Genomic DNA, 24,224 nt, shown 5'->3' with positions numbered 1-24,224 from the left:
GCATACGAGCTAGCATTTAGCCAGCGTTTCAAAACAAAAGGAATAACACGGCGGCCACTCGTCTGTTCAGGACGTCGACCACAACAACAGCTTCTACACTGGAGGATCTCTGAAGTCTGTCCAGGCAAGTGTGGGGACGGCGGCTGGAGTTATGGAGTTAGCTGCGCTGTGGAAGTTAGCTCCACGGCGGGGGGAAGCGTGGGAGCCGCGGGGTGGTTTAATCAGCCCGTAATGTGGCAGCACAGCCGCTGTTATGGTGCTAGCACCGAGGCTACAGCTGCCTGGGGTTACACAGCTCATATCTGTTCTCATAAAACCAGATAAAAGCCCCGCACAACACAACCTACCAGTGACAGGCAGGCTAACTTTAGCCTTGTATTTGTTTTTGATAACCGTATTAGCTCAAGCCACGACCCGTTCCCACAGTGTCCCTGTGACAGCCATGCTAGTCAGGGGTCGGTAACACGAGCCCCTGGAGCATGCACGTCCCTGTTTTAACCTACTGTAACCGTCTCTGCTCGAACCTGTACATTACACTTCAACTGGACCTGGGTTCACTGGGTTCACTGGGTTCAGTTAGCTCGGGGTGTTAGCCTTTAGCTCGGTGCTATCACTAGCTGTGGGTCTGAACTGAGCAGGTGTGATGTTACAGAAGCGCTACACGAAGATGCAGCGTTTAGCTCCAACTAAACATCAGGAAATACCGTTCACTGTGCACCGTCCGCCCGTTAGCTCCGTTAAAATGCTCTGCTTGTCAGTGGTGGGAGTAACGGCGCTACTTTGTTCAGTAACGTTAACGAGTAATCAAAAAGGGGCTGTAACGCCGTTACCGCTATGGACAATAAAAAGCGCCGTTACTTGACTCGATAAGTCCCGTCACTAACTTAAATAATACCCCCGCTAAAGTGTACGATAGGTCCACCAACTAGTCTGAAAAAAGCACCGTATTTTATCTGGCACTAACCGACTCACTCAGTTACAGTATTGCTGTGCGGAGGAATACTGAGTGAGTCGGTTAGTTCCAGACAAGGGGAGGTTACCAGGGTTACGGTGAGGGGGGAGCGGAGGACTTCCTGTAGGATGCTTCTTGCTAATGCTAGCTGTCTGTTAGCTCAGCGTTTCTCAAACTTTTTTCAGTCAGGGCACCTTTCAAAAGTGAATAAAATCTCAGGGCACCCCTGTGTAAAATGTAATTCAAAATAACACTGCATAGCCTAAATGTAAATGTCCTGTTTATTTAGATGAGACAGTATTATTTAACAGAGCATAATACAAACTGTAAATGCAGGGTGCATAGGTGCCTCTGTAGCCTACATATGCACACACACGCACACGCACACAATAATCCGCAATGTGAGAGGAAGAGAGAAGATCTACATGCGCGCAGCGCGCAGGCACGCGCTCAAATGAATCCACCGGCGTCTCCGCTCCGTTCTGACTCTCTCAATCAGAGAGTTTCTACCGTGTCACTGCAGAGTGTTTTTATACATCAAACGCACCGGAGTCGGAACAGAGCGGACACAGATCCACTGGAGAGAGGAGGGGGGGTGACTCGTGATGTGTGCCTGTCTGTACGACGCATTTTTTTCATAGCGTCCTGTGTCCGGTGGACACGGCCCCTACTGCTCTGAGCGCCCGTGACCAACGGCTGTGTCCACGGAGCGGTCTCTCTCTCTCTCTCCCTCCCTTTCCCTCTCTCTCTCTGAACGCTGCTGAAACGAGCCGCCTCACGTCCGAGCCGCTTGATAAGTGCGGCGCTGTTCCAAAAGTTGATTATTTCAACTCTGAGCGCTCTGAGCGCCGCGACAAAAAAAGAGAAGCCCCGACCCGAGAGCTTTTTTTTCCGCCGAGGGCGGGTTAAAAGGGCGTCCGGTGGACACGGCCCCTTTGCATAGGCCTATATGTAAAAAGAATGTATTCTATGAAATGTCAGAAGTTTTTTTCACGGCACCCCTGACGCAGTCAGACGGCACCCCAGGGTGCCGCGGCACCCACTTTGAGAAAGGCTGTGTTAGCTAGCCAAGCAGGCTTGACAGGGGTCCTGGAGATGTGTCCACTGATGGAAACACAGGGAACCCAAGTGGGACGACCAGGAGGTTTAAAAGTATTTCAGTAACACACAAAACAAGAAATCGAGCCATTGTTCTCGTGGGATGTATCTAAGCGCAGTGTGATGGTGTTTCTCCCCTGTTCATGTCAGTGTGCAGCTGTGTTGACAGACCACCAGCTCCTCTGTGATGAGCTACAAGCAAGAGGCTGAGCTCAGAAAGGTTCTGTGCTAATTGCGAATGTTCCTAAATTTTCTGTTGACGAGGAAACCTGTGTGGCATTGCACATTGTTAACTCTTTTACAGCTCACTCGCTTGTACATTTAAAGTTACACTTTATTCTTGGAGGACCATGCTGCTGCCTTGTATGGGACCCTAGGGCATCCTTGGCCCTTGTTAGGGAACCACTGTGTTAGCTTGTCCTTGTTGGCAGTAAATGTTGCCACATAGTTGCATCAGCCAGACTGTGCTGTGTTGTGAGAGCTGTTTCACCATTTTGGCTAGTTTGGCTCAAACATTGTAAAGTTGCCAGAAAAATATGATTGTGAAACTTAACCAAGGGTTGTAGGCTGTTGTGTTGAGAGCATGTGCTTGATAACCTCCTGTTATAACGTATTCAAAATGACATAGTATGTATCTAGCTCCCACAGCTTGTCACACATCACAACCTGTTACAGTATGGTTACTGATTGACAGGGCAGTCCCCTCTTTTATCATCAGCTCTGGTTGTAAAAGGCTGTGTTGCAGTGATCTGCTCATCCACATCGAGCCTGGACTAATGGGCTTCACTGATCAGAGGGGCATGCTCTCGCATTATGCAATTATGACACTGAATGCAGTCATCTTACGGAGAATTGATGCAGCTTAAGCCTCTCAGGAATGCTTTTGGGTAGTTTTTGTTTTGCAGTAATTTGTGCGTAGATATAGATGAGGCGTGTAAATGTATTGCATGAAAGAGCTTGTTATGATTATGCCACTGGAGCCTGTAAACCCTGGAGATGCCTTCAAGCTGGGCATTTTGGGAAGTGTAGAAAAGAGGTAAGATGTCACTTTTTGTCAAGTCTGTATTTGTAAGTCTAAATGTGCTGGCTTGGATTTCAAATAGCTGTGCTACAGTTCATCCATGAGCCAGTGTGCTGACAGTGATGTTGTTGGCATGTGGCTCTATAAAGCTACCTTAATCTGCAAGACACCCAATTAAGCTGCACAGACCCACAACGATCTCCCTAACTGAATTTGTTCTTGCTATGTCAAACCCTGTGTGTCGTGTCCGTAGCTGTGTTTTTGTTTTGCAAGCAAGTGTGCTGGCTTCTCACGTGGGAGCCGTATAGACCGCTCTTTGTTAGATTATCAGTTGCCGAGCATGTATGGACACACTTTCCACGGTCTTGTCGTAAAGATTTGTTTGTGGTCGGTTTGTTGGGTTTAAGCAAGACATGTTATTTCAATTCACTCAGCCGTAGTAGCCGGTATAGCCCAACAAACACCATCCGGCCAGACAGAATAGGATTTCCAAACAATCGCTGGTCATCTGCCAAAGAGGCTGAAGAGGACACAAACTCACCAGCCTGAGACAACAACAGTTTACCAGTGGAGTTCATTTCCTGCCATGGTTATCTTTTTTTTTTTTTTTTTTCAATTTGTTTCAAAGCCTGCCTCAAGTGCGTGATGCTTTGGAGATGTGAATGTCTCAGCACGCTGCAAAGTCTGTGTGTCTGACCGGTTGAAGGCTGTGTGCAGAGGAGAAGGGGAAGCAGCGGGGGGTGGCCATAGGCCCCCAGCCCCGCTCGTTGAGTTTCCGATCGGCTAAATCCCGGATTAGTTCACTGACGGAGATGTTGCTGAGCCTTTGCCAAATCAGGCCTCGCCGCTCCACTCACGTAACGGCACACAGCACGCAGTGAACTGGACAGACGAGCTCAGAGATGGAGGCGTTCGTGGAAAGTTTTCCCTTTCAAGACGCAGAGCGGGACCAGGACCCGGCCGTGGCTCCACTGTCCTGCAGGAACGGAGAGCAGGCTTCAAAGCTCCCTTTCCACCTCTGCAGAGCCCATTGTGCAAGCTTGCCGGGACGTTGCCGTGTTTACTGTATAGTGTATTTATAACAGTAGATCAAGAGACTCCTGAGGCGAATTCCTCCCGGGGAATGTTTCCGTTGCTCCCAGGGGGGAGAGCCGAGCAGCCGCACTCTCTGCCCGAGTCAAGGAGGAATCACTATGTTACCCACAAGGCACAACTAAAGCTAAAAAAACCTGGACATAAACGGCTGCAAGCCAGAGAGATAACCTGGTCCCCGATCAGCAGGTATGGTCTCAGAACTGCATGAGGCTCCGATGACGGGTACGGTGTAGCTGATACTACACAGCTGTATTGTTGTACTTTGCCACGGTTAACTAACAATACGCTGCTGCTTATGGACATCATGTGAGAAGCTCAGGCGACAGAGTTGATACGGGTCAGACTCGGCAGTAGGAGATACTCTACAGCTGCAGGAGGTGTGCTGGAGGCATCCAGTTAAACATGTTAACAGGACAGGCAGCACTGAACCTGTCTGCTGAGCAAACAGCAAACAGAGAGCAGAGCTGAGATTGAGCAGAGAGGCCTGACCGCCCGCGAGCTGGAGCTGATACTGAGAAACAGGCTGAGCTGATGCAGTGTCCCGCCTAGAGGTCTCACACAGCTCCTCTGCTTGTGTTGACATTCAGTCAGTCTTCATGTCAGTGGGTCATGCTGTTTCAAGAAGTCAGAATATGATATTGAATTAATGACTTTGAGTGGGGTCATATTGTGTCAGGATCAAAATCTGAAAAAAAGCTATATATAAAAAAATATATATATATATTTTTACACACATAGTTTTGTGTACATCTGGCCTTTATAATCAAAACTATTGATATATTTTTAAGGTTAAACTGATCACAGTTGGACTGATGTTCAGATAAAACCAAGGTACCAAGGCACAATGGCCTCTGAAAATATAACACATTTATTTATATATATACAGGTGTATCTCAATAAATTAGAATATCATGGAAAAGTTCATTTATTTCAGTAGTTTAATTCAAAAAGTGAATTGTTTTTAATTGTAATGATTACCCAAAAACCCAAAATTCAGTATCTCAAACATTTAGACTAACAGTGAAAAAGTTCACTATAGTAACCTAATGATGTCACACTCTAATCAGCTGATTAACTCCAAACACCTTCAAAGGTTTCCTGAGCCTTTAAATGGGCTCTTAGTCTGGGCTACAATGGAGAAGACGGCTGACTTTACTGAGATGCACCTGACATGGACTGATGTAATCCTGATATCAGATACTCACTCATATCTGGGTTGGGGAGTGGTATGAATAAGGCTGAACTATGTGGCCACACTATTAAATTCTATGTCCCTCTGTGTTTCTGTATAATGGGCCAGCTGCAGTCAGGAGACCATAAAGTTACATCTGCTTACAGTTGGTAGCAGCGCCGCAATAATGACACAACTCATTTAAACACTGGTGAAGGTATTGATAAAGAAATAAGTCACCATCACTAACGAGGACTCAGGACAAGGGCTTCTTCATTGATAATAAATGGATTTACAGCATGTGGTTACTTGAGTTCCCACTAGCTGTGTAAATACTCAGACTCAAATTTCTCACGTTAAAGTGACGTCTTGAGCTTACTCACCGAAACCCTAAGATATTCATTTCGCAACCACACGGCGCTTGTATTTCAAGAAGCACGCACGAGCGATTGTGAATACTTTGCTTTATTAAATGATGTAAAGAAATCCCTCTGTGCTTTTCCACCTGAGTGAAAGAGGAATTTACTCACTGTCCTGTAACAAGAGGCTGTTATCTGGGGGAACCTGCTGCCGGCTGTTTTTTAAAGTTTTTTTTATCCAGGTGTGATCAGTGAGAGTTTGCACATCAGTTTGCTCAAGTGGAGCCGCTCAGCCAGAGTTGCATGTTTTCTAGGGAAGGAATGTGTCCACACCTTTTTGGCGTGCTGAATGAGTTGTGTGTTTAAGTGCTGTCTACCACGTGACCTCTGGAGGAAAAACACACGGTGCCTGTCGTTTGGCAACATGTGCGGCGCGCCAACACTCGGAGCATGCGGCTAATTACGTGTTAAAGACAGAGCAGGGCTGTGAGAAGCAGCCTCTGTGTGTCTGTCTGTCAGGGGAGATGTACCACAGCATACTGTACACCCTGTTCAGATGCAAAGTAACATTCATAGAAAAAAAAGACTCCATGGCTACTGTTTTCTTTGGATGTATTTATTTTAAACCTCAGCTTCTAGTCCCAGGAGAAAACTAAAGGACGCTCTTTTCTAAGGCTGCAACACCTTTGATTTTTTTTGCTTTTAAAAACACAAAATGCTTCAAAAATGTTCAGCATTGGGATGAAAACCTACACCAGTAGAGAGACGTTAGAAGTTCTTAGAGAGAAAATATTCACCATATACACAGGTTCACCTCTGGGATGGTGCTCAAGGGCATTTTCCTTCCACTTTCAACAGTGACGTAGTGGCACAAGGTTTAGTCAGGTCCTTCTTTACTCACTCCTTGTAAAATTGATTGAAAACATTTATGGTAGGTTGCAGCTTCTTAAAAGTGAGGACTTAAAGGTCCAGTGTGTAATAATGGTCAAGGTTTATTGGCAAAATCTGAATATACTACCCATATATATACCCAATATATTTGTATAAGTGTATAATCTCTATAAAATAAAATGTGTTTGGTTTTCGTAGCCTTATAATTATTCTTTTATATCTAGCAAGGCTCCTGCTCTAAAGAGTGTCGCCATCTTGCGTCGCCATGTTTGTACGGCAGCCCGAACGGAAAATCCAGCCAACCAGAGAGCAGGTTTCACAAGTTTAGCATTCATAAATAAACCAACCGAGAAAAAGGCGGAAGGAAAGAAGGAGTAGGAAACAACAGACATGTGGTAAAATGGTTTAGATCTTCACCTCATGGCTCCATGCTCCTGAAATACTCCCAGTCGTTCCAGTCGTGGTAAACAAGTTTTTTTGTCCTCGGAGGCCACCGTCACCTTGCTGACGGGAGGGGTGAGTGCGAGTGATGCAAACTAGAATCTGAACGCTAGATATCAGGGTTTTCCCCATTTTACACACTGGACCTTTAAGCTTTTTTCAGATTGAATGTTTATAACGGGTAAACTGTTGATTGAGTCAGAGGGCCACAGATCCTCACATTTGACATGGTACATGGTAGAAAGACTGAAACAATAAGGATTATTGAAATGGGCTGGACATGAATAATCTGTTTTGTTTCAGCTCTAAATGCTTTTGATGATAATGGATTAATATCTTGTTTTGGGATAAATAAATTACTGATAATTGCCTCTCACAAGACTTCTCTTAAAGTCTGTGAAGGCAAAAAAAAAAGCAAAAAGCAAAAAAAAGACTCTGACAAACGTTAGCCACTTAACGTCATAAAGATTTTGAAGGATAAAAAGTAATAGTTTCATAATTTCTGTGACTTGGTGTGATGATGTCTTTGTCTGGCTCTAACAGGTCCCTGGATGCCCCGCGGCGCACCGTCCTCCGCCGCCCAGTGCTTCCCAATGGCCGGGAGTTGACCCCGCCCACCAGGATGACGCTGCGCGAGCAGCTGAGGGAGAAGATCTCTGCGGCCTTCTACCGCCACGGGCTGCTGTGTGCCTCCTACCCAGTACCCATCATCCTCTTCACCTCGGCCAGCATCCTCACCTGCTGGTAGGTCAAGTGTCGGGGGTTGTGCGTTAATGCTCAGAGTTTGATGTACAGTTAGAAACAGAGAGCATCAACAGGAAGCAAACATTTTAAATAACGCACGCAGTTATAAAATCATATCTACATTCTCACATTTAGATACAATAAAGAGGGCTGACAGTGCAGTTACTGTCAATAACTTGTCAGTTAGATTGCTGAATACACTACTGCTTAGGAGTTGTGCATGTAGTTGACTCGCTTAAAGGGATAGTTCAACATATTAGCAAATTCACCCATTGCCATAATCCCTATAGTCATAGCAGTAGGTTTGTTACCTTTAATTGTTGGGGGAAGCTATTTTTAGAACGGCGGAGCCGAGAGCATCTCAGAGCTACACTACAGAGGCTCATGGGATTTCTTGGTTTCCCTCATCAAACTCATCAAATACACAATCCAACAACTCCACAACGCTCTGGTGGACAAGTTGTGACCTGCACATTCACCACGCTATGAGATAATAACACAACGTTACCACACAGAGTTGTTTTAGAGGGAAATTCATGCAAAACAGCTGATGCGTGTTCCTGTCAGGGGCAGTTTTCCGGGAAGTAGTCTCTGCCTCAAAAAGAACTCTGGTCTGGTAACGTTGTGTTATTATCTCATAGCGTGGTGAATGTGCAGGTCACAACTTGTCCACCAGAGCGTTGTGGAGTTGTTGGATTGTGTATTTGATGAGTTTGATGAGGGAAACCAAGAAATCCCATTAGCCTCCGTAGCGTAGCTCTGAGCAGCTTGTGACTCGGCTCGGCTGTTCTGAAAACAGCTTGCACCAACAATTAAAGGTAATGAACCTACTGCTATGACTATAGGGATTATGGCAATGGGCCAATTTGACAAAATGTTGAACTATCCCTTTAACATGAGGCTCAGTGGCGGAGCAGGGGATTATCCTCCTCGAGCAGTTTGACAAGTTTCTGTGGACACTCATACACAGACTTTCCCACCTGTTTCTGGCCCGTCATCCTCCATCAGAGCTGCTTGTCAGATGAACCTCCTCACCTCTAGCATCAGATTATCTCTTCTCATCGTTCCTGTAACTTTCCAACCCGACCGTCGGCCTTCACACCCACTTCATGTGAAGCTGAGCCACCTGCGCGGAGCTCAGCCTCTCGTTCCAGCTCTTCTCAACAGTTTGTTGCATTTTCCGCTGCGTGTACGAACACAGTTTGCAACACTGTGACGGTCTGCAAATGTGCACCATTGTGCAGGTTTTTGAAAAAGTATCACGTCTCACCTCTCTGTGTGACGGCCGGCTTTTCACCCGGCCTTCAAGTGTCACAGCCTGTTTTTCAAAAGTAACTCCTTTTTACTTTTCCAGCACAACCTGGCCTTTAGAATTTCTCTTTTTAAAAACCAAGGCAGCTTTTGATAGTAGAAAGATGTGTGGACAGGCCCAACTCATTTGAACCGGCCATCTGCACTCACATAACAGCCCCCCCGCCCCGTCGTCAGCGGCGCACAAACACTCACTTAACACACGCACATCCTTTGCTCTTGCTCAACCACCGGTCAAAAGAGAGAACAGAGGTCAGAGAGTTGGTTGTAAAAACAATCTCAGCTATCCGAAACGCACACATGCACCTGCTGCGTGCCGTCCGCGCAGCATCTTCCAGCGAGCGGGGGGGGGGGGGGTTGCAGAAACAAATGGACGAGCCAGCGGCACCCGGGGTGAAGGGAGAAGAAAAGAGCTGGATGACAGGGATGTTTAAGGCAGGACAGGGCAGAGGGGGCTGTGAGAAAATGGCCCTGTGAGAATGGGAGGCCTGTCCCTCCATCTGTCTGTCAGGAGGGGGGCCGCTACACACAAAAGAGGCCTTTGTGGAGGTACAGTGACCTTGGAGAGCGGGGGAGGCAGCGGGGGAGAGAGGGAAGTGAAGGAGGGAAACAGAGGGAAAGTTTGCCGTCCCAACGATGACCAGCGAAAAAATCCTAAAGGGCAAATAAGCAATATTTATACAAGGAGGTTGATAATGTTATTGATCGATGCCAGTGACTCAGCAACTTTATTAACTGCTCCTCGGTTTAGGATTCATTTTCAACACACTCACCTGATACAAGTAGCAACAGTCCTGTAATCTGTAATTATCCAAACTGCTCTTCTAATTAGCATAAATGCACACACATTTTTACTGTATGGTACTGTAAATGCAGCCTCCCCTCCCCTCCACTCCCCTTCACTGTCTCATTGCACAATACACAAAGGCCTTTATTGATTTTTTTTCATCCGTGCCAGTATAATAAACTTCTCGGTGCATGTGAGGAGCCATCTGACGCTGTCTGTGGAAAGAAATTGCGGTTCTGAGGGACGTAAACAGCCTTAGCAGTGGAACTTCGATCCGCTCCATTTATTGCTGCCGTGGCGATGCATGGACAGACACAACTACCACAAAACAGGAGCAATTAAACTGAAAATCTTCAGATTCCTTCTTGTAGACCTAAAATGTTAGGAAAATACAGCCCCGAGTTGAATTTGCACGGAATTGTCCTTTAATAACAAAACAAAAGGACATGGATTCTTTTATTTCCTTTTAAGAAATATCTCAGTTTTACTCATTTGACCTCTATAGTGTTTTTGCATCTGAAGCAACAGAGCCAACTGTAGTAAACAGAACAGTAACATCTGTCAGGCTGAGGCCGATGGTCGGGGCGATGGTCGGGGCGATGCTCGGGGCGATGCTCGGGCCGATGCTCGGGCCGATGCTCGGGCCGATGCTCGGGCCGATGCTCGGGCCGATGCTCGGGCCGATGCTCGGGCCGATGCTCACTCCCTGACATTGCATGTGAATGTGCATGGCTGTGTGAAGAAGTGTGTAGGTTTTACAGCCAAAACACCTTTTTTTGGGGGCAAAAACTAATATTTTGGACCAAGTCTACATTTAGACTATTATCGATACGGTTGAAGTTTGAATTATGTAACTGGTATAAGATGAAAGAGCAGGTTTTTAGGTGGAATATGAGTCATTTCATAAATGTTTGTTTTAAACCACCATGCTGGTACAGCTGGTCAAACAGTGACTGACAGGGTGGGGATGGTTGTTACACCTTTTATCTTTGTTGTTTTATTAAGTGTCATTGCCCCGTTTCCTCTGCTTCACCATGGGCTTCTTTCAGGCCACACTTTACTGCTCCACCACTTCTGACTTCTCCTCATCTCGGTCTTGATGTGCTGTCAGGTGTGAAAGGAGGCTCCCACATGCTTATGATCATATTTTCAGTCTGTACTCTTTAGCTACAGCATCTGATCTATCTGATCATACAAATCAGTGGCCCTGAAATGTGTGTTTCTCTTCTATAATCAACATTCAAGCACACCCTCTCGGGTAATATTGCTTAAATAAAACGCTCCTGTGACACTTCATTGTGCTTTATTGAATGTATTTCCAACTACAAACAACCCAACGTGCAACTTAGATATTGCAGCCAATTTACTTAGCAAGTAATTTAGTGACTCCACATTTCCCTTGTACGTCTTTTGTTTTGTCATGATGAATCATGATATAGGTCTTAAAATCCATCCATAACGGTCTTAAAAAGTCTTAAATTTGAGCTGGTGAGACCTGCAGAAACCCTGAAACAGCCTTTAGGTTCAGTCAGTGAAGTGCTAACTGTGTCTCGGCCCTGTGGGCAGCTTTTCTTGAGGTGCTCTGTCCCGACTCGACCGCCAGCGGTAAAGGCCGGTACGATGTCACACTTCAGTACTGTCAGTCTGACGTGGGTTTAGTGACGCATGAGCGCCGAACGGTTTCTCTCCCACAGCCTTCAGGTTTTCAGAAGGACCAGAATGAGCTGTGTTTTTGTCAAAACCTGCAACGTGGTTACACACGATCAGCAAGCAGAGAGAAAGCAGCTCTGTCCTTCAGCCGGACAGGAGGACACTGTGTGCACTAACCCAACTCACTGCCTCACACACACACATTCACATTCACAAGGTGAGCACATACTGTAAGTAGTATGTTGGAAAACAAGTAGTTAACCTGTTTCATAAGGACCCACCCACCCGTTTCCTGGAGAAAGAGGGAGGGGGTCTCTCCAGGTAGACCAGAGTAGGTCAGGAACAGCCCCAGGCTCTGGTTTCATGTTGAGCACACATCACCAGCAGTCCTTCACCTCTAACATGCAGCTGTAGCACCAAGCAGAATACAGCTATCTGTGTTTATATATCAGCAGTAGGGGTGGAACAGTACACACAAGTCACGGTTCGGTACGTGCCTCGGTTCGGGGGTCACGGTTCAGTACGTGCCTCGGTTCGGGGGTCACGGTTCGGTACGTGCCTCGGTTCGGGGGTCACGGTTCGGTACGTGCCTCGGTTCGGGGGTCACGGTTCGGTACGTGCCTCGGTTCGGGGGTCACGGTTCGGTACGTGCCTCGGTTCGGGGGTCACGGTTCGGTACGTACCTCAGTTCAGGGGTCACGGTTCGGTACGTACCTCGGTTCAGGGGTCACGGTTCGGTACGTACCTCGGTTCAGGGGTCACGGTTCGGTACGTACCTCGGTTCGGGGGTCACGGTTCGGTACGTACCTCGGTTCAGGGGTCACGGTTCGGTATGGTTTCGGTACAACAGACACTAATTGAATGTAAAACTAAAATCTGTCTTGTGTTATAAAAGTAGAAAAAAAATAATGCCATTCAATTAATTCTAGAGGAAAAAAAACTTGCACTTGACAACTGGCAACTATTATTAAAAAAAAAACAAGAAACTAACATCAGAAACTAACATCAATGTTGGTTTACACAGTTAATTTAGGCGAGATGCCAGTTGCAAGTTGTCTTTTTCCTTGCACCAGTGATTGACATGTGGGATTGCGGGGGGGGGGGGGGGGGGACATGCGCTAACGTGTTTGATGCGTTTCTACATCGTCGACGGACTTTGTCCGGTCGACCAGTCGCGAGCTGCTTTCAGTCTACGGTCGCGAGCCGTCGCTGTTGCCGTTGTTTCATTGAGAAGCCACACGGTGACATATGAAGCAGCAGCTCCTCTGACTTCACACAGATACTCTATCTGCTTCACACTCTCATCACTTCTCTTCTTTGTCTGCTATGACGGTTGATGGCAGCTTTGAGGCTCGTTACTGCCACCTAGATTGGAGTGAGGACTCGACTTTTTTTTTTTTTAATATTCATATTCGTCCTATGACTGTGTGCACTGAACCGTGACCCCCGTACCGTGACGGCACGGGACGAATACATATACCGTTACACCCCTAATCAGCAGTAATGTCTAATGGGTTGTAAAATATCCACAGTGCCAGGGTTCCCACACGCCCTGGAAAACCTGTAAAATGGTCGACCATTTTTCCAGTCATGGAAAACACATGGAGAATGAGAAAAAAAGTCAAATGTCCTGGAAAAGCTTGAGTTGTCCTGGAAGATTATTTATCACATCATGACATCAGCTCCCAGAGCTCTGTTGGACTTTTTCAGCCCCCACCAAGGATTTGGTGCCCAGTGAGAAAAACTAGACACCTTGAGTTGTTGAATGTTTCAGTATTGGACCATGAGGGTTTTCTGCTGAGTGACAGGTGGAGGAGCAGCAGAGCTGTAGTGGGGGTGGCTTAAAAACAAAAACAACATGTTTGTGTTGTTCTATGATACGTTTCTCATACTTTCTAAGGCTGTAAGAGATTATTTTATAGATAAATCAGAGCCATAGACTGCTCATCTTTAAATCAGACTTCTGGGGCTGAGAGAGGAATAAATATAGAAACAATCATCTACAAAATAAGGTACAAGTGTAGAAAAGAAGACTTCTCCAAAGCATGGCGTAGTAACATGTCTGTCAGACTGTAGCAGCTGGACATGTCCTGGAAAACCATTTCAAGAAAAGAGTGGGACCCTGAGTGCTTTTGATTGTATGGAAACATTTTGATCAGTAGTTGATGCAAGTTTCAGACTGGAGAAAGTTTCTTTTTTTGTCATTTATTTTTATTAACATTTAGAATCAGACATTCACATCCAGTACATCATATGGGCTCGTACATCTTACATCTGTTGTCCGCCCTAAATGCCAAAATAATATTTTGGTTTATATCCAAGCAATGAGGAGATAAACAAACAACAATAACAACAACAAAAACAACGACAACAAAAATAAATAAAAAACTATGTACCAGTGGGACTGATCCTTTTCATACACCACAGTCTTTGGTTTGTGAAAATAAAATCAGTCCTATGGGGCGTGACATGTTTGACCCAGTTGTCCCAGTATGAAGTGAATTTCTCCAATTTGTGATGAACAAATCTTATCTTATCTTGTCCTTTTTATAAATGTCTATTGTGATGTATATACATGTGTTTAAAGTTGGGCTCTTTACTTAGGAGAAAGTTTCATATTATGATTATCAGACAATCAAACAAGATGTTGTTGGACAGACTGAATCTGCACGTTGACTCATTCACTCACTCTCACACTTGTGTTTCATAACTGTTAACCCTCTGCCCCCCCCTCCCTCTCTCTCTCTCAGCTATCCGTTACTGAGGCTCCCCCTGCCTGGGACGGGTCCCGTGGAGTTCACCACAGGGGTGCGAGACTACAGCGTCCCTTCCCATGAGCCCCAGGGAGATCTGGGAGAACGGCCTGACTGGGTAGGGGTCTGGGGAGAAGAGAGGGCAGTGTGCACACACACACACACGGTTATACACAGTACCTCCCAGCTTTAGCATCAGTCTAAAGTCTAAACATTATATTTGTTGCTTCACTGTGTCCATCACCTCGAATCTGAAGCCTGAGGGGACGTCCTCACTAAAAGATTGTGATCTATACAGACGGGTCTCCCTGTTAATACGACAGCTCGTTAAAGGGATAGTTCACCCAAAATTCAAATTTCACTCATTATCTACTCACCCTCAGCGCAGCAGTATTTGTCCATATAATGGTTGTCAATGGATACCAACTTTCTTCGTCCAAAAAGACACACCAAAAAACATCCAAATACCTCCATACTGCTCGTCTGTAATGTCCCTCTTGTATTGAAGCCCCGACATGAGAAATTGTTCCGCCGGTCAGTGCAAAGACACAGGAAGAGCAGTGAACTGAGACACTTGTAGCTTCCGCTACAAACAAGCTTAAAACATAGACTTATTTAATTTTTTTCGGAACAATTTCCCATGTCGGGGCTTCAATACAAGAGGGACATTACAGACGAGCAGTATGGAGGTATTTGGATGTTTTTTGGTGTGTCTTTTTGGACGAAGAAAGTTGGTATCCATTCACAACCATTATATGGACAAATACTGCTGCGCCGACCCCCCTGTAACTCAGAGAAGGAACGGAGGACTCTGAAACTACTCACAGCCCTTAGTTGACATGAGGGTGAGTAGATAATGAGTGAAATTTGAATTTTGGGTGAACTATCCCTTTAAGTATGAAAGCTGAAGGCAGACGTGAAGGAACGGCTCACGTTGTCCCAGTGGAGGCAGTCGTCCTGATATAACGGCCCTGAGGCAGGACAGACATACACAATACACATGGAATCGTTGAACAGCAGGTTTTGCAGGTTCAGTCAAACAGAACCAATCTGATGTTATGTCTCAACATGCCTGTGTGTGTGTGTGTGTGTGTGTGTGCGTGCGCGCTGCAGTACCGGGGTCCTCCGGTGGCCTACATCCAGCAGGTGTTGGTGAAGGCGGCGGTGTCTCCCTGGGACAGCAGCCTGGTGCCGGTGGACGTGTTCCGCTCGCCGCTGGGTCAGGTGTTCAGCCTGCTGGAGCAGATACGTAACCACGTCCACTCTGACAGGTGAACACACACACACACACACACACACACACACACACACACACACACCTGCTGCTGGGCTGTCTCTCTCTCCTCTGCTCTCTGGACTGGGCTGCCTGTCATGGAGTCCTATGGTCTTAGGTTTGAGTTCTCAACGGCCGGTCCGGCCCAGCCCACCGGACCGGACGCGTCAGTTCGAGTCGCGTTCGGCAGGAATATGTAGCTACAAATGACTCAGGTCGGGCTGTGCCTCGGGCTTCTCCTTTTTATTTTGGACCAGATTTGGACATTTTCAGGGACAGCTTTATCCAGGGACAGGTCAGCCTGGGGACTGTCCCCGAAAGAGACTTTATCACAGAAACATACAGACAGTTTCAATAAGTTAACAAAGTTGACATTTTGTTGTGACAGTAGGCTACTTGACCCACCTTAAGCTTCCCGCTGTCTGTGCATTAACTGAGCGTCAGCAGCAGCGTGTGTGTATGTGAGAAGCTGCCGTTGGCAGTAAAATGTGGATTGGAGTTTCATTGATTCAGGTTTTATCTCAATAAACAAGTGGAACGGATTCAGAAGAAAACAGCGCTGAGTGAACAGACTGATGTACTGACATCTCCTGTCACTGTTGTTTTCAAGATCCACTGGTGTCTGTCCTTCGCCACATGAAGCAGTTCACAATGAACCCTTGAACCCAAAACTATTTTCCCTTTAGAGAGTGGAAGAAAAACATCCATGACCTTGAGTTATGAGGAAGAAAAGCGAACTTCCAGCAAACATCGATCGGTTGTGAACCCTGAGGTCTGTGACTCTGTGGGACACGTGCTTTTTGACAGCTGCTCTGTCCTGAACACTGGTATCAGGCCCATGTAGACCCCTCCCCTCTGTTGTTTTGTTGGAAAGCTGAAGAGAGCAGCAGATTCTACTGAAGCTGTGATCACAGCCAAAACCTCTGATTAATAGCATGCCACTTCATTAGATTATGTTTTAGAATTTAAAGATAATGAATATGGTAGATTAAAGGGATAGTAGCATTTTTTTAAAGAGGGGTTGTATTATCTATAAATAGCCCCTAAGTACTTTAATTGCAGTAGAAGATTCTCTGCACTCCTCCCGTTAGCAACAACCCAAAGAAACGGCCTATTTTCGCGGCCTAAAAGAGGTTTTACGTGAAAAAAAATACACAGTTCCATTGTTCACTATAATATAATTTTTTCCAGCCCCTCAAAGTGCAGGAAAAACACAGTTTTTATTTGGACCTAACCAACTCACATATCCCTCCGGCCCAGGGTTAGCACCTTGAGGGGCTGGAAAACATGATATTATAGTGAACAATGGAACTGTGTATTTTTTTTCAGGTAAAACCTCTTTTAGGCCGTGAAAATAGGCCGTTTCTTTGGGTTGTTGCTAACGGGAGGAGTGTAGACTAGAGAGTCTGCTACTGCAATTAAAGTACTTAGGGGCTATTTGGAGATCATACAACCCCACTTTAAAAAAATGTTACTATCCCTTTAATATTGCTCCTGCTTGGAGCCTTTGTCATTCTGCGTGTGTTGTTACTCTGCTCTTCCCACCTCCTCCCCCCTCCTCACCTCCGTCTTCTCCTTGTCTCTCCTCCGTCAGCTCTGGGGTCCGCAGTCTGGAGACCTTATGTCTCCAGGTGACGGACCTGTTTCCGGGGTTACGGCGGATGCAATCGGTGCTTCCCGAGCACGGATGCCTGCTCGTCTCTCCCGGCAACTACTGGCAGAACCAGCGGGAGCTGTTCGACTCGGACCCCGACCTCCTCAAGACCATCCAGAAGCATGAACCCAAAGGCCTGCACACGTCGGCCACACTGCGAGGTGAGTGGAGAGGAGAGGGACCACCCACACGCTGACGGACACAATGAGGCGTTCAGGGCCACTCTGACTTTTAAAGTTCCTGGAGACAAACAGAAACTGAGGACTTTAAAGTCAAGAAAAATAATCTGACCTTATTGGTTCCATTTTTAAAAAGTGGGGCAATAGTTCTTTCACATTCCTAAATCACCTTGTGTGCATTTGTTCTGAAAGGTTGGGTGAAGCTTTAAAGGAGAAGTGCCATTTTTTACAACATGGACCTTATTTCTGGCATAAAATACGGTGGTTTACTCACCCATATAACTTTGGTGTCATCAGGAGTCCTTCGGATGATATTTAGATCAATTGGAGAGCTGCATATATCCATATAGTGGGAGTGATAGGGGCACCGAAATGCAGCCTCTAAATAACACATTATCTACCTCGAAGCCCATTCATTTCACCAGTATTTAGTCATGATGCACTAGTGCTATTCCACAACAACACCACCAGTTAGCATCTATCTGTGAATGTGCAGCGGTTTGTTGTTCTCTGGCCAGCTGTTCCTCTCTCTGCCTCCACATCCTCCTTTCAAAGAGCTGCTCGTCCTTAGACTCGGTGAGGACGTCCATCATATTCAAAGTCCTCGTCCACAACCTCAAGCTGACCGTCGCAGGAAAAAAAGAAGCCTTTCTTAAAATTGCTTTATGAACAATTACATACAGAACAATACTGTTTAGCCAGGGGTATTATAAGTGAATGAGCCGTGCTGCAGCCGCACTCAGAGATGACATCATCCAGTTCAGAGGTTAGTAGGTCAATCTGCAGACCCGGATGATGATAACAGGAAACTCTGGACCCAAAGGGGAATAGCACTAGTGAATCATAACAAAAAAAATCAAGAATCAAGAAAAAGGTTTTGCAGCAGATAATGTGTTATTTAGAGGCTGCCTTCTCAATGCCCCATTCACTCCCACTATATGGATACACGTGGCTCTGGAATGGATCTAAACATTGTCCAAAGGACTCCTAATGATAAAGTTATATGGGTGAGTAAACCACCGTATTTGATGCCAGAAATAAGGTCCAGGTTGTAAGAAACGGCACTTCACCTTTAAGGCTGAGGTCATGTACAGTGTTTCTAACTTGGATATGGAAAACATCTCAGAACCTGATGAACGTATTTGAGCTGCTCACACAGAGCTGGTCAACACCCTGCACTGGTACAACACATGTCTTGTTGTCACACTGTTCCTAACCTGCCTGTTTTCATTTAGAAAAATTCTGACTCCGCTTCCTGTCTCGTGCCGTGAGATTAGCCATCACATCCAGCCTGGACCAGAGGCGTGTCACGGTCAGAAATATCAGAAGCAGAGTTCAGTCCTTTTATTCTGTTGACGGCTCTGCTGTGTTGGAAGGAGGCTGCCGTCATTCAGCAGGGGTAATTGTAGGGAGGCAGTGAGTGGGGAGATTAGTGGCATCAGCAAACTAAGAGGCTTTTATGTTGACAGAGAACACACAGTTTCATTCCTTGAGAACTTATTGAATTCCCTGAAAAACTTTACCCACTGACATAGTGAACCAAACGGGCGTCTTCTGGCTGCTGACAGCCGGCTCAGCCCTGCGCCTCGAGTGATTTAGAGGTGGGGAGCTTATTGTGGAGCTGGAGTCAGGGACGGCTGGGCGGCCCGGTCCAGTCAGACTGATACTGTTGTTGTTCACAGTGAGCTGATCCAGTCACACCGCCGTGGGAAAGCTGCTGAGTATATCCCAGCAGCCCCTGCCTCCACAGGGTCCCCGCTATGGAGCCTGGAGTTGAAAAGGGGCAGATGTGAAATGGAGTTGTTGTTTTTTTTTACTTAGATTTTTATTGAAAATGTTCATCTCCACATGTAAACAACAAGGTATACATATACAGTAGATCCATGAATTACATTCTGCATGTGGAGCTGTTGGAAAGATCAGATACAACTGAGAAAAAAGAACACAAAAACAAACAAAAAAAGTACAACAGTCGTGGCTACATGTGTCCATTGTTAAATTACACTGTATACAGATCCAAGAGAAAAAATCTGAATAAGACAGATTTCAGGTATTCCCAACTGTGTCCCATCGGGTCCACTTCTCCCATTTAGTCTCAAAGACATTTTCCTTCATTCTAAGTCTATATGTCATTCTCTCCATGTTATGGACTTCTCTAATGATTTCTAGCCATTCATTCACAGCTGGTGGCTCGGCCTTATACCATCTTCTTGTTATTGTTTTTTTACATGTGACCAGTAATATTTTTATTAAATATCTGTCTTTGACCAGGACATATTGATTCAAGTTCCCAAGGTACATAACACCACATTCTTTAGGTATTTCATAACCCAGGATGTTCTTAATTATATCGTGTACGTTTTCCCAAAATGGGTTAAGTTTCTGACATCCCCAGAAAATGTGTGTATGATTCGCTTCCCTTTCTCCACATGAACGCCAACATGAGTGCTGGGAGCCTGTTTGTTTACTTTTTAATTTGGGAGTGATGAAAAAACGGGTCAGGTTTTTCCACCTGAATTCACGCCATATTCTCGAATTTGTGGTTGTTTTGCTGTGCTTCAAATGGAGTTGTTTTTAAAGATGAGCTGATAGCAGCACAGAGGTTCTCAGCTTCACCTGCAGCAAACCCCACTGACCCCACTGACCCCACTGACCCCACTGACCGCTGTCGCTGTCGCTCAGAGGTCATATACTCTAATAACATGGCCGGCACTCAACACTACTGGTTTAATGGATGACAGCAGAACATTGTCACTTGAAAAAAGTCCTGCAGAGAGTGTGTGTGTGTGTGTGTGTGTGTGATCTTTATTTTGTGTTTTTGTGTTTCAGACCTGCTGTTTGGTGTCCCTGGAAAATACACAGGTGTCAGTCATTACAACAGGAGGAGGGTGGTGTCGTACACAATCACTGTGGTGTTATCCAGCTACGATGCACAGTGAGTTACATCTGCAATGGAATAGTTAATAATTCTTCTATTTACCGTATATATCAGCTTTTGAAAACAAGGGATTACAAATTGCTTAAAATAACATTCAAAATAGTAGTATGAGAGAAGAACCTGACCAATGCAACATATAAACAACTCAAGAACCCAACAGCATAAACTGAAACCGGGAGGAACAAAGTGAGATTGAAGATGATGTACACAATTAGGAGATAGAAATAATAATTGAGGGGAAAGAGGAAAAAGCAGTAAGAAACAGATAAGAGCGCGTTGAGAAGAAAATCAATAAGAAGAATTAAAACAATAGAAACAGAGAAAAAGATTTGTAAGGAGACAGGAACAGAAGGAACAAAAAGGTTCAATTGAATTTTAACAGAAAGAAAACGAAGGAGTCATTTTCTTTTGTCTTTTTAGTATTTGTCACTTTATTTCTCAGTGTAAAGATAAATGTATAATACAAAGTTAACTGAGACAACTTTTTTTCCGAAATTTCTTTCAGGCTCATTTTTTCTTTCCATGTCCCATAATGCTGCAGGCTGCATTCATTAAGGCTGTGTGAGCTTATAGATTTCAAAGCAGTAGTTTAACAAATGTTACTAAGACAACTGGCAGCTTTTTCTTTGCCTCTTCTCAGCATTGTAGACTTTGAACTATGAAATTAAATTGAACAGTGCTGGGTTTCTTTGCCAGTTGAGCAAAAATGGTTTTTGACAGGTCTATATTTAAAGATAATTTAGTTTGGCAACTTCCAGAATAAACAGCCTGCTGTCCTAAAGTGGAGACTGGTAATCATCTGCATCACGCTGCACATTTGTTTCTGTAATTGATGATGATGTTGGTGTGTGTGTGTGTGTGTGTGTGTGTGTGTGTGTGTGTGTGTGTGGTGTGTGTGTGTGTGTGTGTGTGTGTGTGTGTGTGTGTGTGTGTGTGTGTGTGTGTGTGTGTTGTGTGTGTGTGTGTGTGTGTGTGTGTGTGTGTGTGTGTGTGTGTGTGTGTGTGTGTGTGTGTGTGTGTGTGTCCAGCTTCCTGAGCAGCCTGCGGGCTCGTCTGAAGCAGCTCCACCCGCCGGCCAACTGCAGCCTGAGAGACGACCACATGGTCCACGTCCACTTCAAGGAGGAGATCGGCATCGCTGAGCTCATCCCCCTGGTCACCACGTACATCATCCTCTTCGCCTACATCTACTTCTCCACACGTCAGTCCAACGTCTTCTTCTTTATTTCATCATCAGCACGGCTCACATCGTTGTTTAATCTCTGAGAGGAGCCAAAGATCTGGACTCAGTGTCTGCCGTGCAGACCTGTTTGCACGTGCACGTGTGCACCAAGGTTGTTTGCCTGTCTGGTGCAGGGATAATCCTCACACAGGAACATTGTACACCGCTGCAAGAATGCTCCCAGCTAAGAGCTCAGCAACTTACCAGTCACACACACACACACACACACACACTGCAAGTACACAAAATACATTTTCACAAGCTGATCAGTTGATTCACATTTGGCACCTTGTTTCTTCAAAATGTAACTTGCTGAAGTAATCAAAAACTTCTTTCAACTACAGTTTTTATTATTTTAATTTAATTAATTCGTATTTTTAATTTTCCGCCTTTTTTCCTCTGTAGCTCTAAATTCAAATCCCTTTACATTAATACGTTGTAAAGCTGGTATCAGGGATTTTTTTAGACGTAATATTTTAATGTAAAACTTTGTAGACTTTTTGGCCAATGCAGGATTTCTGAAGGTTAATAAAGTCTTAAAATATTTCTGTGTATTTAAACGGTGAATTAGCCGCTTTAAAAAGCCATGTTGGCAGACGGCACCATTTGAGGGATTTGCAGTGGGAACATCTGTCCTCACCACTGAGCTGTTAAATGAATAAATACAATAGTTCCTACTGTAGTCAGCTGTGATGTGTGTGTGTTCACAGTGTGTGTGTCCTCTCTGCAGGTAAGATCGACATGGTGAAGTCGAAGTGGGGCCTGGCTCTGGCTGCTGTGGTCACGGTGCTCAGCTCTCTGCTCATGTCTGTGGGGCTGTGCACGCTGTTTGGACTGACACCCACACTCAATGGAGGGTAGGAACACTTTCCTTTTTCTACTTCCAACCAGTTTAGAAGTTTATATGAGAGATTATGAAAAGCCCTTTTTGTTGGTCAATAAAGATCTAGCTTTGATCTTGAAGCAAAGGAATGTAGAAATCATTTGAAAACCAGGACATCGAGCGATGGGTGACACTGAAGACGCTACAACGCAGGTGCAACATGTTGGAACATGTCCCCATGCACTGTCCCCGTACTATACCAGCATGACTCAGTGGATAGTAGTGTCTGTCAATCTGTCACTACTGAAATATCTGAGCAATCCCTGGATGTGTAGCATGTGCAGTTGGGCATTGTGTAATCACTAATCTGGCTACGTGCAATAACATCAGCACTGAGCTTTTTAATTAACACTAAAGCACACTCTGTGATCAACAATTTCATCCATTTACTTTGTTATGTTCTCTCTATCTTTTTTTTTTTTTTTATCTCCTTCAATATTAGTTAGTTAATTAAAAGTTCAACATTTTGGCAAATTGGCCCATTGCCATAATCCCTATAATCTTAACAGTAGGCTTGTTACCTTTAGTTGTTGGTGCAAACTGTTTTTAGAAGCCGCGAGCTGCTCAGAGCTACGCTAGGAGGCTCATGGGATTTCTCGGTTTCCCTCATCAAACTCATCAAATACACAATCCAACAAGTTGTGACCTGCACATTCACCATGCTATGAGATAATAACGGAGCGGCTTGCAACGACAATTAAAGGTAACAAAGTAAACAAACCTACTCCTATGACTATAGGGATTATGGCAAGGAGCCAATTTGCCAAAATGTTGAACTATCCCTTTAATATTTCTCTTGATGTTGCCTTGTTTTTTCTTCTGATTGGCCCCAACCTGCCAATGGGACTGGAGACAGATGTGAGATGGTGCAGATAGTCTAGGGGATGAATCTAGTTCATATCATGTCAACATCTTCCTATGACCAGGTGCTTCAACAAGCTTGTGTGTGAGTTAAACATGAGGGTGCTGACATGGCATGGTAAACTAACTGATGCTCACTGACGTCTGCACAGCAACATGTTAGCATCGGCATTGAGGGCATGTTAGCACGCTGATCTAAGGATTCAGTTCATGGTGCTACTGTAGCAGCGTGGCTGTGGAGGTTTGGTTTGGTTTCCCCAAAAATGTCAACTTTCATCTTATGTGTTGCAACTGATTAGCAATTTATTCAAGACTGTTGTGGAAACCACCAGGAGTATTCATCATTATTATTTAAAGAAAGACACAGAAAAACAGGCCAGAAGAACGTTGTCCTCATCATGTTCTGTTACTGACATTCAACCACATCCTGTTAATATTTCCAGCCCCAACAGACTGTTGCTGTTTCATCATTATCTCTAAAACAATCAGGACAGGTCCACCAACATTAACACACTCAAACACACACACACACACACACACACACACACACACACTGAAGTAGTCTATTGACCATTTCCTCCATTGACTTAAATGGATGTGTGTCAATGTTTACAGCAACTTGGCACACAGTCAGGGGTTGGTATGGATGATAAAAGAAGGGAGGAGGTGGGCGGGGCTACGTTATGGGGCGGAGCTACAATGATGTTGACATTCATCGAGCGTCCAATCACCGGTGGACTCTTAGAAAGCAGACGCTGTGGCGTGATAACGGCACACTGTTGTCCAACCACTGACCAAGACCCACGCCGGTCAGGTCCCCAGTGGGCCGCGCCTGTACTTTGTGCGTTTGCATAAACACACACCAAGGCCGACACAACCGAGCTTTCACATCCAGAGCTGCCGAGATAGCGATAGTGTGTGTGAGTGTGTGTCAGGTAACT

General features: G+C 45.3%; 1 protein-coding gene across 2 annotated transcripts in view; it reads left to right on the top strand.

Moving 5' to 3' along the window:
• Positions 1 to 2,767: 2,767 nt before the first annotated feature.
• The window catches only part of scap (SREBF chaperone), a 50,055-nt gene continuing 28,598 nt past the window's right edge, over positions 2,768 to 24,224 (top strand). The window contains exons 1-8 of one of the 2 annotated variants that reach the window (XM_085803471.1): positions 2,768 to 3,086; positions 7,572 to 7,772; positions 14,271 to 14,391; positions 15,387 to 15,544; positions 17,141 to 17,361; positions 20,209 to 20,314; positions 21,346 to 21,518; positions 22,270 to 22,396. In XM_085803471.1, the coding sequence (XP_085659597.1) occupies positions 2,989 to 3,086; positions 7,572 to 7,772; positions 14,271 to 14,391; positions 15,387 to 15,544; positions 17,141 to 17,361; positions 20,209 to 20,314; positions 21,346 to 21,518; positions 22,270 to 22,396 (1,205 nt within the window). In that variant the 5' untranslated portion in view covers positions 2,768 to 2,988. Of the gene's footprint in view, positions 3,087 to 3,822; positions 4,353 to 7,571; positions 7,773 to 14,270; positions 14,392 to 15,386; positions 15,545 to 17,140; positions 17,362 to 20,208; positions 20,315 to 21,345; positions 21,519 to 22,269; positions 22,397 to 24,224 lie in introns of those variants that run through there. The other variant, XM_085803470.1, reaches the window with a different exon arrangement.

Source organism: Trachurus japonicus, chromosome 16, assembly GCF_045865225.1.
Source record: "Trachurus japonicus isolate A0001 chromosome 16, Traja_1.0".
Classification (NCBI taxonomy): domain Eukaryota; kingdom Metazoa; phylum Chordata; class Actinopteri; order Carangiformes; family Carangidae; genus Trachurus; species Trachurus japonicus.
Note: the sequence above shows the minus strand (reverse complement) of the source record. Positions and strands in the feature narration are given on the sequence as shown.